Here is a 13,289-nt window from a genome sequence, read left to right as displayed (position 1 = left end):
CCTGCAATTGACCCTAACTGTCCAAAGAGTTACAGCGCTATGAAATCGTCCATCTGCAGTGTAACAAACAGCAGCAGTTACAGCCTCCTCCGAGACACATGATGGAGCAGCTGTAGGTTTCTGTGTTCGTGTTGCACTTCAGGTTCAGGGAAAGGTGGAAAAGAATGAAGTCTTTTTCTACCCCCACCGTCCCCTCGCCCAGAGACCCAGAGGCAGAGTCTAGACCGAGGCCCCACATGATGGGGAGGTGGGGGGAGGAGGGAGGGGGGAGGAGGGAGAGGTTCAGAAACTGCAAATAAATGAAGACGAAATGCTTCCAGCTGCCCTCAGCGGCCGTTCGGGGTCTTCAGTCGAACATGCAGCTCTGTCCTCTCTGAGCTGCAGAGAGGACACTTCTTCTGCAGAGTAATTTATCACCAGGAGTGTTTACATACAGCCACAATCTGATAGCACCAAAATCAATCAGGCTATGAGCACTTTAACAATCGTTAATCTATAAATTATGATGCCGACTGATCGTTTGGTTTGGAAAATGTCAAGAAAAAACATTTTCAAATGTTTTATTTTGTCAAAAATGAGCCAGTAGTTGTTGCAGATGAAGTTTTGATTGATCATCTGATTGGTTAATTGATTATTTTTTTTTGCAGCAGAAAAAGTCTAAGAATTGATAGAAAAGTTTTAAATCATGGTTAACGTGTAAATTATGATATATTATGATTATTTTTATGTTTTGCATTCAACATTAAATCTCATCACTTTGATAGTCTGCAGGCAAAAAAAAAAAAAATCAACAAATATGTGGTTAGGAGGAAATAGTCTTATTTAAAATGGTCTAATTCATATGTTTAACCGACGATACAGCCCACGTGCCTTCACCTGTGCGTCTCCAGGTGCAGACAAACTTATCTACAATCCTCTCACGTACACACTCACCTTAGATAAATAACACTACAGCGCCAACTTTTCCTGCCAAGGGCAAAACTTGACTGCTGTGCGGGGCCCGCGAGTGGCACGCACAGATGCGTCACCGGCACCGGGAATCGGTGCGGTGCGTGTCCTTTCTCTGCATCCTACAGGTCCGGAGCTGTCGGTGATGCAGTGGCTGCACTCACCGTACGTGGCTCAAGTTATGCATCTGATGCAGCAACAGCACAACACAGTAATACAAAAAAAACACCCCGCAATTTTTTTTTTTTTTTAAAACACCGAGCCAAAGGTTGAAAACGCACCGTCACCAACCCGAAGAAGAGACCGACAGTCCGGCGTCTACTCACCAGGAAACGCGCCGGTGTCTCCGGAGCAGCGGCGTTTATGTCCCCGGTGCCGCGGATGATGAGATGCTGTTGCATCGCCGTTTGCTGCAGGCAGCGCGCTGGTACAGCCACTGCGGTCCACATTTATCCGCCTCCTCCCGCTCCTGGTGTGTGTGTGTGTGTGTGTGTGTGTGTGTGTGTGTGTGTGTGTGTGTGTGTGTGTGAGAGAGAGAGAGAGAGAGAGAGAGAGAGAGAGAGTCGTGTGAAGAGACTGGAGGGACGGTGTGTTTCGCATCAGGTGGAAACAGCCGTGATGTGAAATGAGCTCCTCGTCGAGGTTTTACTGTCAGACATCTCAACTCCTCCACTCTCCGTCTCCTCCTCGTCTCCCTCCTCCCCTCCCTCCCCTCCCCACCGGGCTGGGCATGCCCAGTTCCTGCCTCCTAATCAACACCGGCAGATGGAAGAAGATTCTTCATCTAAGTGACAGTAACAACGCAAAAATTCTCAAATTACAAGTGACCATCCTTCATTAAAAGTCCCCCAGTGAGTTCCTGTTTGATCTTCTGGTTTTGGTTTCTGAACGATCATACCGGGTCCGAACACCAGGGGGCGCTGCAGGAAGACGTTAACGCGTTTCTTTTTTTAAAGAGCTCGTTCTCACCCAACAAAGAGGAAAATGCTGCGATCCATTTACCTTTTAGATCTTTTAGACTTCACACCGGAGTTTGAGTTGGAAAAGCCGGGTTAGCCATCGTTAGCAGCTGATAGCGTTATGTCAAACAGTACTTTGTGTACGGCTGATTTAATGAGGCACAAACACGATTTAACAAAAATAAAAGTATTACAAAAAAATATTCCTCCTGTAGTCCCCCCTTTTGGATCTTGTTCTACTATAAATGGAGTCTGAGCACCGACAGGAAAAATGAATAATTTCAGACGTGTCAGGAGGCGGTTCGGCGGGATTCAGATTCAAAGCGTTAATTTGTCCGTCTTACCAGGTGCACTGCTGCTACGTATCAAATACAAGTACAAACTGGACCTTATGAAGAAGGCCCGTCAGGTCAGGAGACACCAGCTGGGTTTTCTTCGCGTCACCGTTAAATTCGTCCCCCAGAGTCAGACTGTCAACACCGAGTTCCACTGGGACCTTCTGAGGGGAAAACATTCGCTGTGAACCACCTGACCTGTGGCGCCATGGCAACAGGGTTCTCCAACATGAAAACACGTATTTCTGTTCTCCAAAAAATGTGATCCAAAGTTCTCTGCTCAAGCTTCAGGTCCGTGGTGAAATCACAAATGTTCACGGACCATATTCTTACGTACGTAACATTTTTAACGCAGGACTTGTAGTTTGTAAAGGAGTACTTTTTCTCTGCGGTATCGGTACTTTTAGTTACGGATACTTCCTCAACAGCTGCATGATGTACATCCAATGTGCACATCAGCACTTATTTTGTCCTACAGAAAGAACTTTTGCATTAACTGTCTTTAAAATGTCTTTTTCCTCTCTGTTTGCAGCGGACACACACACACACACACACACACACACACACACACACACACACACCACAAACCTTCCTGCTCTCTGCTGCCACCTGCTGGCAGAGAAGAGGAACTGTGGACCTGGTGGAAGTGGACTGAAGGGCAGCGGCTGCGTCCAGAAGGCTGCTGAAAGGCTGCTGAAGGCTGCTGAAAGGCTGCTGAAAGGCTGCTGATAGGCTGCTGAAAGGCTGCTGAAAGGCTGCTGATAGGCTGCTGAAAGGCTGCTGAAAGGCTGCTGAAGGCTGCTGAAGGCTGCTGAAAGGCTGCTGAAGGCTGCTGAAAGGCTGCTGAAAGGCTGCTGAAAGGCTGCTGAAGGCTGCTGAAAGGCTGCTGATAGGCTGCTGAAAGGCTGCTGAAAGGCTGCTGAAAGGCTGCTGAAGGCTGCTGAAGGCTGCTGAAAGGCTGCTGAAGGCTGCTGAAAGGCTGCTGAAGGCTGCTGAAAGGCTGCTGAAAGGCTGCTGAAAGGCTGCTGAAAGGCTCTCCATGTACTCTACAGATTCACAGTAACTCTTTCATCCCCCAGCGGCTGCTCGGTTCTCAAACTCAAGATCAGTTAAGTCTTCTCGTTAAACTGCGTCGGTCAATCGGCCGCGCCGAGTTACAAGTAAAGTAGTTGTTTGGAAACAGAAAACACACCAGCTCTTTTTTTCACGGTCTCTGAGGTTTTACATGTCTCTGTTATTTATTTTTAATTTTTAGCCTCTTTTATGCTGGTTTGTGGTTGTTTTGACTCTCCTTAAAAACACTAAGATGTTAGTTTTGAGTGATTCTGAGTGTATTTCTAGTTGTTTTGAACCCGACTGAATCTATTTCATGTTTTAAGTCATCCCTCGGCTCCTTGTGGTTGATGTTGGTCATTTTGAGTCCATTTCTAGCTGTTTTGAGTCATTCTGAGTCTAAATTTATCAGTTTTGAGTCATTCTGAGCCTCTGTGATCCATTTGAGTCCTTTTGCATCGCTTTGTTACTGTACAACGTTGCTTTGTGGTTGTTTCATTGACAAACGAGACACTTTAAACACAGGCTCTGGACCAGCGGCCCCACAACTCACTGGATTAAGCTGAATGTAATGTCATGTTTTGTCCAGCAGATGTCCCTCTGTGTTTATCCTTTTGGTTTGTGTAATCATCCTGTCACATTCTCAGTCTGGGCTACCTTTGCCCTGTTTTGTGTCAAAGGTTTCTGCAACAGATGGGAGGATTTGCCAATAAAGATAAGGAAGCATTCACTGAAAAGGCATGTAGAGTGGATTTTATAGCGCTATAACCGGAAGAATAAAGGCTTTTATCAGATATTATATACACAAATTCAAAGAATAGAATGAATATTCTGGCAAATTTAACATGTAAGGTTGAAAGTAATAAATATTTTCATTACAGGTTATTCTGCAGATAATTTTCGGACTGATTAAACTTTAGAAAAAAGTTTAAAAAAAAATGTCCATCACAGTTAGTTCCCTGAAGTCTAAGGTCATGTCTTCACTGTGTCAATATGTCCGATCAAAGGTCCAAAACTCAAAGATAATCAGTTTATCACCATATAAAACTAAATATACAGTAAGTGTACATTTTGTTTCACCAGAATGAAAACTGTAGCCTGAGACGGGATTTTTTTTGGGGGGCATTTTTGCTTAAAAAACAACAACTACTAGTCATCTAATCAATTCACTTGGAAATGTGAAGACAAAGAAAGAAAACTGAATGTAATACTTTTTTTTAAGCATAAACACACCGCAGTCATTAAAATCAGGGATAGTTGGCACATAAACAGTATTTTTAGAGCATTTTCACAGCATGTGCATGCAATGTATAATAACATTATTTATACAATTTGACGCTGCTAAAATGAATTATGAATAAAAAAAATGCCTTTGGAAATTCTTAGAATACATTTGCCTCATAAACTAAAGTATAATTCTGTCTTTTATGTGATATATAATCTGAAAAGTATGGGTTGCTATCAGTGACCCAAACCAGGGTTCTTCGAGTTCCTCTTCATGGTGTCAATACTCCTGGTGCTCATGCTCCCACCAGGCTACGTCAGAGACAAGCCCCGCCCCCTCTGTCACTGCATGCTCCAGGAGAGAGCAAGAACGTGCACTGGGCGACCGGAAATGATCACATTCACCTTCATAATAAAAGTTGGATTTGATTTGCGTTAACCCCTTTGAGATAAAGACAAATACCAGCGATAAGTTGTTGTCGACAGTTTTGAAATGATTTGTGTTCAGTTTGCATCAAAGGTTTGAAACCTTGCGGTGGTTCTGCATCAATTCGGTTCATCAATCTGAATCTATGTGGACATTTATTGACTATTGAGGGCAGTTTGCATCTCATTTTTGTTGGTTTCTGCCTATTTCGAGTTTCTGTTATTGTTTCTGCGTTGTCGCTTGTGTTCATTTTGCGTTCTGCTTCTCTATCTGGTGGGTTCGTGTCTTCTTTTGTCATCATTTTGTGGCTGTTTTGTAGTCGTTCGAACGTCATGAATGAAGGTTGTTTTGCAGCCGTCTGTGATCACTGTGGCTCTTTTGTTTAAGTCGATAGTGTCGCTTCGAGTGTGTTTATGTGCATTTATTTTGCATATAATTATGTTCATTTAACTTTTTTTGTGTTGGTTTATATTTCTTTTTGATCGTTTTGAGTTTCTTTGTGGTCATTCAGTCTCTCTTTGTTGTTGAATTAATAAACCCCCTATAAATAAATGTTAACCCTCACTTTAAAACAGAGGTTCAATAATCCCTTGCTAGCTACGAGTACTTTTATTTTGAAAGTCCAAACCGGAATATCTTCGTTTCCCCGTGGCTCGCTTGTTCTCGCTGAAGAAGTGAGTGAGTACATCTGGTGGTACAGCATCCTCCCGTCCCCCGGACTCACCGGTGACAAACCAGCCGGTACCCGCTGGAGAACCGAGCCGCGGTCACCCTGTAGCCCGGCAGCAGCCATCTTCAGCCCGCTTAACATTTATTTCTTCCCCCTCCGAAACCTCCCAGAAACTTCCAGAGCGGGAGAAAAAAAAAAGAAAGAGAGAGAAAGAAAGAAAGAAAGAAAGAAAGAAAGAAAGAAAGAAAGAAAGAAAGAAAGAAAGAAAGCAAGCCATGAACGCGACGGAGCTCAGCCCGCTGGAGGAGTACGACTTCGAGCGGCGCTTCGACGAAAGACGAGCTATGGAGTGGATGCAGGAAAACTGGTGAGTCGTTACAAGACAAAGTTAATAAGCAGAAAATAAACATAAATTAAAAAAAACCCGCCGGTGTGATCTACTCTTCCTCTTCTCCTCCTCCTCCTCCTCCGGACGGAGCGCGGTGGGCTTTGTATCCCGTCGCGGCTTCCGTCCACGCCGGACCTGGTGTCTCCCACCGCTTCATAAACCGACCTTATTAATATGCTTTATAACTGTACGTGAACGTGCCACAGCTCTAGATTAGCACGTAATCAGATTACTACCCGCTGTAATTTAAAATGTGCTCTGAAGATGCACCAATGAGACGTCAGCTGTTCTCCTTAGAGGCCAAACATGCATGAAAACATGATTATTACAGTAACGACGTTATCTCTCTTTCTGTGACAAAAAAAAAAAAAGCAGAATAACTGCTCAGAAATGACTTCCTCATTGTGCAATGAGCTGTCAGGTGCAGAAAACCTTGCAGGACCACATTTTTTATTAAGTTAGATTCAGTTGTTGTGGCTGAGAAACACAGAGAACTCTGCATGTGTTTGGTGATCAAATAAAGTGCTCGGATGCCAAGTGACACGTTTTTATGTACAGCAGGATGTCAGTCAACCGTTTACACCACCTTTCACTTCCTCTTCTCACCTCCTCACTTCCTTCATGTTCTCAGCATCTGGGCGTCTTTCTTTTAAAGTAGCAGAATGCATATTTTCCTGCATATTTTCATTTTAATTATCAGTTAATCTGTTATGATTTATTGATATTTATCGGCCCGCTGGAGTCCAAACCCATATCTCTTTTATAGATATGGATATGTTCTTTTTTTAAGACTTGAGTATCATGTTTGGGATCAACTTCAAAAGTTACAATAAATAGTTGATTAATCAGCCAACCAAGAGGTTAAATTGTCAGCTGTTCTGATATTCAAATAACCATTTAATTTATTTTTTGCTGGTGTTTTATTGCAGTTTTTGTCAAGTTTATTTCTCTGCGTTGCGCTTTCAGAGGCAACAAATGCTCAGTCAAGTTTGCGGGACATTTTTTGGGGGTATTTATTATTTTATTTTTTTTGACATTTTATCCCCGAAAATAATTATTAAATTACCAAAAGACAAAGTCAATCATTGAGAAGTAATATTCCCACTTGTGCGTCAGTAGAGGTTTTTTTTGGCATCCTGCAGGTTTTGTCCTCGTCCAACAGGGACGAACTGGGAACGGCTATCAGAAACCCCCCCGTGGTCTTAACTGGGTCAAGCAGCAGCAGCATCGACTCATCCTGATATGTATTGTGCCAATCTGGATTAGTCATCTGCTCCCAAACAACAGCAGCCTCACGCACATCCTGCTTTTACAGACTCTTTAGTCAAGTTAAGACAACGCTGATTTAAAATAATAATAATAATAATAATCATTAATCATTAGTTGTTGTTTTTTTTTTTTTAACTTGAAGCAGATTAATAGTATCATCAGTGTGCACATTATCATTTCCTCCATTATTCAGTATTCAGCTCAGCTGTTTCTGCTCCAGAGATGACCTTCTCTGTCTTTTGCAAGTTTTGTCTTTAGGGTGTCCCCCTCCCCCCAAAAATTTTTAGACAATTTTACACCGATATGGTAACAAAAATGATGTAAAATTGCACATTTTTAACTGGAAAACCTAAACCTCACTTAGTGGATGACCCCCATCCCCCCTAAGTCTTGAGAGAAAACACTGAAACCGTATCGGTGATTGTCGACGAGCCAGACGGAGAGAAAATTGCCTCATCACCCAGAACTGGCAGTCTGAGCGGTCAGTGTGTCAGCGACTAATCTCCCAGAATCCTCTGCTGTGATTATAAATGAGAAGGGGCTGGTGTCGGGAGTGATCGGTCGGCGTTATAAAACTGACATGATCTAATTCATGGTTTTGATTTTTTTTAAAAACAAAGGAAAAAAAAGAAGTGCTGACTCGACAAACGGCCCCAGAGGGCAGACAGGTCACATCGTGTCATATTTGTTTTTTAATTGCGTCCGTCTGGTGTAATTGTGTAACCCTGCTTATGTAAGAGCGCCACATCTGTGATGGACTCGTGTTTCAGGGTCTGAAGAGGTGATGTAGGGTTCAGCCGGGCTGTTTGTCAAGTGGGTGGGGGCGGGGTGGGGTGGGGGGGGGGGGGGGGGAGAGAGAGAGTCATCCTCTTCCTCTGGTTTTGTAACCCAGTAGAACATGTCGACCTATAACACCAAACGATACTGAACAACAGGTTTCAGATTCCCCTCAGGTGAATCGTGGTGTTCCTGTTATTTTGTCCACGTCCTGCCTGCTGTGTATATTTTAGGTGTCGACTCACCGTGTTTTTTTTGTTGTTTTTTTTTCTCGTCTGCAGGAACAAGTCGTTCATGTTCTGCGGCCTGTACGCTGCGCTCGTGTTCGCCGGCCGCTACTTCATGAGGGAGCGGCCGAAGCTGAACCTGCGTCGCCCGCTGGTGCTGTGGTCACTCAGCCTGGCCATCTTCAGGTGGGACACACCCACACTGCTGCACCTGGAAGGATGGGGGGGATAATAATTAATTGACAGTAAATGTGATTAATTACTCAGGTCATTCATATCATTGTAAAATGAGTCTTCACGGGGTTTTAAAGTATTAAAAGTGGATAAATTTTGCGAAACTTATGACCTCAAAAGTATTACGAAGTCTTAAATACAACTCTCTGAGGTATTAAATTGTGTAGCTTGTTTTTAATACTGTACATGTTTGTCCAGAGAGGTTGTCTGCTTAAGTTTGCCACTTTTAATTTAATACACATCGATAGTGTTTGAAGGTCTGTCTTATCTGAATTATGTTGCATTGATTAGAAATGGTTTAGTTGAGGTCTTAAAATAGTAAAACTAACTCCTGGACTCCTCCGTCGACCCTGCTTTGGTGTTTTCACCTTTTTATTTGATATTCTATAAATTAAATGATGAATTAAAACAGTTTTTTCCAGCTAATTGTTCCATAAATTATCATCTGTATGTGATATGTTGCGGCGTAAACGCCTCTGATTTACTGCCATGTATTGGATGTTGTAGTAATTTCACTGTTTCTGGGTAAACAGGAAGGTTTGTTGCTTTTAGCTGCAGGAGGCTTCACATGCTGCTGAGACAGTTCAGGGAGGCAACGGGATCCGAGAACATGTTTAAAATGTTGAAGATGAAAACAACGGACACATTCCTCGCAGGATTTAAAGCGATTAAAAGTTCAGACAGATGTTCACAGAATTATAATAATAATAATAATAAACTTTATTTGTGTAGCAAAAATCAGGAGTATAAAAGAAATAAGAATTCATCACTAAAATCAACTAAAATCAGCAGAAGGCTCTCAGATAAAAGTGTGTTTTAAGAAGAGACTTAAAAGATGTCGCTGACTCTGCAGACTTTTATTTCCTCGGGCAGCTTTGACTGAAAATGCTTTGTCAGCTTTCAGTTTTAAGACGCGTTTTTGTGTTTTGCTGCAGTATCATCGGCGCGGTGCGGACCGGACTCTACATGCTGCACGTCCTCACCAACAGCGGCTTCAGACAGTCGGTGTGCGACAACAGTTTCTACAGCGCCCCCGTCACCAAGTTCTGGGCCTACGCCTTCGTCCTCAGCAAAGCCCCCGAGCTCGGTGAGATGTTTCGATAGCTTTTAAATTGAAAGTGAAACAGGTCGTTCACATGTTGAATTAGAGGCGTTTAAATACCGTCGGAAAGTGGAATAATTTCACCTCATCGTTAAATTGTCTTGTTTTACTCTGAAGTTCTTTTGACCTTCAAATTACCAAATTAATCTCCAAAAAATAAAGAAGATAAGATTTCCTAACAAACCACTTATAAACTTTAACTTTAAGCGACCGCATCATTTTCCTCTTCCAGTAGATTTATCAGACGTTTATCTTAAGAGCTGTCTCTCTGGGTGGAGATGAAGATCTCCGTGTCTGCACGGTAATCTGGTCTCGGAGAGCGCCTCAGATTTGCTCGGGGAAAATGGAGGCAGATGCTGAGGTCGGCGGGAAAATCTCCATTAGTGCATGATTGATACGGACGATGTTTCCTCCGCGGCAGGCAAGAAGGATGTTTTCACATTCCTACGGCCGGGCCGTCACTTTACTGCAGGGTGCTAGACGGTACGAGACGGTGTAATCAGAGCAAATAAAATACGTTTTAAAATCAGAAATGCAAGATAATTGTGGTGTAAAACAAGCTCAACCAGGCAACTGTTGTTATTTGGGAACATGGGCGCACATCTGGAGGAGCCAAACCACTGCATTTGTTGCTAAAATTGAAACCGAATGCAACCACTGTAGGTCAAAGGTTTTTCTTTTGTTTTTCTTTTTTTAACAGGTCCTTAAATACCTCATATTTTCCTACAAAGCTTCCAGAGCAGTGAAATGTAATTTGGCACCGCAGAGAGACGAATTTAGTAAAACCACTTAACTGATTCAACACGAACGAGGAAGACGTTTTTCTGATCAGCAGACGCTTTTAAACTAAACATAAGTCACAAACTAAAATAACTGTTGTCAGTTTTCCATTTAATTAGTAACCCAGAGATTGGTACAAGTTCTTTTCAGGAAAACTGCAAAATGAAGCTTTACTATATTTTTATAAACGGGTCTCGGTGAGTTTTTGTACCGGAGAATAAAACACTTTTTCGGTACCTTACTGTGAGAATTTCGACAAAAAAAAAAAAAAGAGAGAGACAGCGATAGAATATGAAACAGTACAATAATGTTATTATTTAAATGTATTGAAAGTGCTGGTGAATGACTGGTGTCCGCCCGTCCCTCCCCAGGAGACACGGTGTTCATCGTCCTGCGGAAGCAGCGCCTCATCTTCCTGCACTGGTACCACCACATCACCGTGCTGCTGTACTCCTGGTACTCCTACAAGGACCAGGTGGCGGGCGGCGGCTGGTTCATGACCATGAACTACGCCGTCCACTCGCTCATGTACACGTACTACGCGGCGCGGGCGGCCGGCCTGCGGGTGCCCCGCCCCTTCGCCATGATCATCACGGCCACCCAGATCCTGCAGATGGTGATGGGCCTCGCCGTGGTGGGCCTGGTGTACCGCTGGCGGCACGACGTGCACTGCCCGTCCAACATGGACAACATCACGTGGGGCTCGCTCATGTACCTCAGCTACCTGCTCCTCTTCGCCTCCTTCTTCTACAACTCCTACCTCAGAGGCTCCTCCCGGGACAAAGCGTCCAAGGCGGAGTAGCGAGGGAGAACGGCGAGCGGCCCGAAGGCTTCGCTCCGTCCTCTCTCTTCTCACGCACGACTTTTTTCTTTGCATCTCAGAATCAGCGATTTATCGGTGGATTCAGAGCGTCAGGAGAGAGAAAGGAGGCCGATGGGTCACTTTTGAATATCCGGAAGAATGATTAAAGGGGATAGAAGCACTTAAAAACAGCACTCACTACATTTAAATTATTGCCTCGGTCACTTCGACTCTCGGCCAGTTTTTAATAGCAGCTATTAGAGGGCCAAAACGTTTGTCAAAAGGTGTTTCACAGATGTCCGGTGGTCGTAATGAACAAGCGAGTCTGTAAAATGCTCTGAATAACAAAAGTACTTATTAGGTTTTACAATTGTTGGAGAAATAGTTCATCATTCTGCTTGTTTGCATGTCCTCATGTCTGCACGTTAAAACACAGTTATGGAGTCTGAGGTCGGCTCAGACTGGAAGCAGGGGAAGTAAAAAAAAAAAAAAAAAAACACCAACTTCAACCTCTAAAACCGCAGATTTTAACACAAATGTAAATATATACATATATTTTTTTTAAACACAGTAACAATACATTGAGTGGCGACCTTTAGAGGCGCTGACAGGTGCAGTTTTCACCTCCGACAGAGCGAAGCTAGCCGTTTCCCTTTGCTTCCAGTCTTTATGCTAAGCTAAGCTAACCTCCTCCACTAGAATGTTTGAACTATTCCTTTTTGAAGTCGTGTCTCCTGCGACCTGCAGGATAGAAACTAAAAAAGGAATGAAGACTAATGCACTAAATGACAAGAGGGATGTTTATCTCTCACACACACACACACACACACATCAGATAATATATCCAACATCTGACGCCATCACTGGAAATACCGGTGTGGTCACAGATCACCGACCTGCCGGCAGCTTCAACACTCAGTAGGATGCATTCAAAGACCAGGAGCCAGTTGTGTAAAAGTCTGTGTTGCACATAAAGGCAGAAACACTGAACGTATTGTGGTGCTTCTGTCAGATTTTGGGTGAGCACTGTGTTGTCTCACGCTTAGCCCAGAAAATAGATGCAAACGAAGCACTTCTACTTCACAGACCTGTGAGTGACATTTATCGAGCTGCAACTATTTTTTTTTATAATTAATTAATCTTTTCTGTGACTTTTCAAGCAAAATTGTCAAACGTTAGCTGTTTTTTTTGTGTGTTTTTTTTATAGCAACTCTCATGTGCCAATTTGCTGCTTTTGTTTTTGTTGGTGATCGTTTCTGAAATGTTTTCTAGTTTTAGAGCGCCACCTTGTGGCTGTGGGAAGTTTTGCCACGTTTTACATTTTAGAGCCTAAACGAACAGTCGATTAAATGAGAAAATTGGAGCATTTATCCATGTATGAAATAATTTAGTTATTTCTAACAACTCGGCAGCATATCTGTTTATTTGTTATGCGTGTCCTGAAAGCATTGTTGTGCGCTGTTTGTAACGTGTTAGCCCAACCGGGAAAAACAGAAGACGGAAGGATTTTTACAGGTCCAGTATTTCACAGGAACAAACATAAATGAAGTTTGAAAATTAGGGACAAAAATAAACAGAATTTGAGCTAACAAAATAATTTTGAGTCCCTGCAGATATCTTTACTCCCAGTTTGGGGAAGTTTATGTAAATTATCGACATTCTCGCAACATATTCCGTTTCTGGATTTTTTTATTTTTTATTTGAATCATCCTTTGTGACTTTAAAGCAACATTTGTCCTTTGCTGCTGTTGGTATTCAACCCTCATATTTTCCCTTTGTGTGTTTTAATACAGCTTATTTGAATAAACCGTCCAACATTCCTGTGGTTCAGATCAAATGTTTTTCTTAAATGGGAGTTAGAAATTCTCCCTTTTATTGTTTTGCTGTCACATATTTGATGATTTGAACGAGCTCAAATTGTCTCGAGAACAGCGGTTAAAGAATTAGGACGTCCACATACTTATGTCTGTGCCATTCTTTTTTTTTCCTGTATTAATTTTAATATGTTAATTGGAGGCCATTTCGCAGTGTTACACTATTGCTGAAGAATCTGTGAAGGATAACGTGATGGAGGACAACGCCGTCTGTGATCGT

General features: G+C 42.8%; 2 protein-coding genes across 2 annotated transcripts in view; one reads left to right on the top strand and one right to left on the bottom strand.

Moving 5' to 3' along the window:
* LOC138204648 (PH and SEC7 domain-containing protein 1-like) overlaps positions 1-1,603 on the bottom strand; it is a 52,381-nt gene extending 50,778 nt beyond the window's left edge. Inside the window, exon 1 of the mRNA XM_069160020.1 lies at positions 1,275-1,603. The gene's annotated coding sequence lies outside the window, so the exon portion shown is untranslated. The remainder of the gene's footprint in view (positions 1-1,274) is intronic.
* A 4,002-nt stretch (positions 1,604-5,605) lies between these two features.
* LOC138204658 (very long chain fatty acid elongase 6-like) lies at positions 5,606-13,014 on the top strand. Its single transcript, XM_069160056.1, has 4 exons — positions 5,606-5,983; positions 8,332-8,463; positions 9,447-9,598; positions 10,765-13,014. The coding sequence occupies exons 1-4, from the start codon at positions 5,892-5,894 to the stop codon at positions 11,193-11,195; spliced, it is 807 nt and encodes a 268-aa protein (XP_069016157.1). The 5' UTR covers positions 5,606-5,891; the 3' UTR covers positions 11,196-13,014.
* The last annotated feature ends 275 nt before the right edge of the window (positions 13,015-13,289 follow it).

The sequence above is a fragment of the Embiotoca jacksoni genome, unplaced genomic scaffold (genome assembly GCF_022577435.1).
Source record: "Embiotoca jacksoni isolate LCO1_2020_lvr unplaced genomic scaffold, fEmbJac1.0.p SCAF_26, whole genome shotgun sequence".
NCBI classification, from domain to species: Eukaryota; Metazoa; Chordata; class Actinopteri; family Embiotocidae; genus Embiotoca; species Embiotoca jacksoni.
Note: the sequence above shows the minus strand (reverse complement) of the source record. Positions and strands in the feature narration are given on the sequence as shown.